General features: G+C 37.0%; 1 protein-coding gene across 1 annotated transcript; it reads right to left on the bottom strand.

Moving 5' to 3' along the window:
• Positions 1-1,106: 1,106 nt before the first annotated feature.
• On the bottom strand, positions 1,107-2,291 carry LOC145558011 (uncharacterized). The gene is made up of 2 exons (XM_081619169.1): positions 1,946-2,291; positions 1,107-1,828 (listed from the first exon to the last, which is right to left on the bottom strand). The coding sequence occupies exons 1-2, from the start codon at positions 2,289-2,291 to the stop codon at positions 1,107-1,109; spliced, it is 1,068 nt and encodes a 355-aa protein (XP_081475295.1).
• Between the last annotated feature and the right edge of the window lie 255 nt (positions 2,292-2,546).

Here is a 2,546-nt window from a genome sequence, read left to right as displayed (position 1 = left end):
CACTGATAAATAGGTACAATGACGTATGAACATTCAGTTATGTAGAAATATGGAGATTTTACTTAACCCACACCTCCCCTATTAGATTTTTGTTCTAAATTTTGAAGTATTTGCTGCCTATGAAAACCGATTAACGACCTGTTCTCATACGTTGAAATTCAGTTCAGTTCAGTTCTGTTCAGGCAGCTCCTAATTTCATTCTCTTATAAAATATTCATTTTAGTTCAGTTCAGTTCAGTTCAATACAGTTCAATTAAGCTGAGTTCAGTCAATGAGAATAGGCCCTAATTGTACCATTTGCATCGTTTATCAAGACTCCAACTCTCATAGTTGGTAGAATTTTTGAAAATTTCTGTTCAACCAAGCATTTAGCAGAGTTTTGACTCACCCAAATCAGCTTCTTTTTTTTATTTTTTATTATTTATTTTTTTTTTTATTTGAAAACTTGTCTGTCTCATAACTAAAAGCTGGATTGCCTCGTTTAATTTTGTTAGACCTATTTTTTTTCCAACATGTAAGATAAAAATTACAAGTCATGCAACATAACTCTTAATATTGTGAAATAAGAGGAATGAATCAATTGAAGGATTGAAGGAAGTAATAATTTATCATTATTATTTTGGCAAAAAATTATAGTCTCAAATTATAGTTTCAATTCCTAAACCTTGCTTTTTATTTTATTTTATTTTATTTTTATTTTTATTTTTATTTTTAATTTCACCTTTTTTTTTTTACTTCTTTTCACTTTGAACAACCAAATTTCCTCACTATTTTATTCTAGTGGGAAATTTCTTCAGCTAGAATGTATCCATTCTAATGCATGGGCCGGATATATCCATGCTAATGCATGGGCCGGATGTATCCATGCTAATGCATGTGGAAAAAAAAAAGTTAGTATAAGTGAAAGTTATAGATTTTTTTTTTTAAAAAAAAAAAGGAAGTTATGATAATTTTTTTTCATAAATTAATTATTTGGAGTTATGGGAGTTATTTGAAAGTTATATTAAAAAAAAAAAAAAAAAAAAAAAAAAGTGCATGAGAATTGAGAGACTGAGAGTTGTTTTTTTTTTTTTTTTTTTTTTTTGACAAAGGATACAAACAAGAAATTACATATTAATACTAAAGCAAATAGAGTTAACCGCTGCTTCTCCAGCAATTAGATGAGCTCTGTGGACGCGCTGGCGATTCGCCTTGTGAATAGTGCAAACCCGAAACCTAGAGGCAAGCTGTAAAATCCTCCGAATGAGCCATATATAAGCGATATAACCTTGCCCCTTCCCTCGAAGCAGGGAGACCAGAAGATAGGAATCAGTAAAAACCACGAGAGACGTGAATCCTTGATCAAACGCCCATTGTAGACCATACATGCAAGCCAACGCCTCCGCATGTAAAGCCGAGGAACAAACCCCGAAGTGACTACCTCCAATGATCCGATCATCCAGTGGGTCATCATTATCCAAGCACCATCCCATTCCTGCTCGTCGAGAATCTTTGGACCAAGCGCCATCTATCTGAAGAGAAAGTAGAGCACTCCCATGCGGAGTCAGACCAAGCTGAGCCATGTAAAACCCAGGCGGAGACGAGGCACCACCATCTGCGTCCGCAGAAGCCGGGTTACTAGTAGGGGCCTCTGAATTGACAAAAATTGAATGATTATCCATTGCCTCCTGAAACAGAGAATCAAAAGGCCGAGACGCTGAAAGATCCCTAAAAATCCTGGAATTACGACATAACCACAAGCACCAAAGCGTACCAACAAAGGTACCTAAGCGAGTACTAGAAAGACCATCCTGACTGATAAAAAGTCGGATATAATCTTGGATCCAATCTGAGAGAGAAAGGTCTCCATTAAATTATGAGCAAATGCCGAGGCATCCTCCCCTCCAAACCGAACGTGCATTAAAGCACTTTCTGAAAAGGTGTTGTAAATCGTCCGGTTCCGAACGGCAGAGGTCACAACACACGTCTAGAATCGGAACTCCTCGATGATTGAGTTCCGCCTTAACCGCAAGAGCGCAGTGTAGCAGTTTCCATAAAAACAACTTCCATTTAGGCTGCACCGGAAGAGACCAAAGAACCTTCCAGAAAGAATTAGAGGCGGACGGTATAGAAGGAAGGGGAAGTTGTTGTTGAAGCATAGCATACCCAGTTTTAACCGAGTACTTTCCAGAAGGGGTACCCGCCCAATAACGGAAATCGACCTGAGTCGTATTAGGGGCCTCCATAGCCGGGATTGTAGAAGCATCCGCAGGAACAAACCAATCAACAACTTTGGTAGAATCCCAACCCATGGTGTGAAGATTGATGAAAAAACTGACAGTGGGAGGGGCCGAATGTGGCAAAAGAATTCCTAGTTTTAGAGTGGCTAAAAACTACAAAATGACTCTTTTTGTTTATTCACTTTTTAATCAATTGAACCTTATTATCATTTTTTTTTCATTAATCTACCAAATTTCACTAATTTTTTGGACTGTTTCAAAAATAAAACCTTACTTAGTCAACAACCACTTCTATTTCATATATTTGGATCTGACATTATCTTGTCT

This window comes from Chenopodium album, chromosome 9 (genome assembly GCF_948465745.1).
Source record: "Chenopodium album chromosome 9, dcCheAlbu1.1, whole genome shotgun sequence".
NCBI lineage: Eukaryota > Viridiplantae > Streptophyta > Magnoliopsida > Caryophyllales > Amaranthaceae > Chenopodium > Chenopodium album.
The sequence above is the reverse complement of the archived record's forward strand: the minus strand, read 5'-3'. Positions and strand labels throughout refer to the sequence as shown.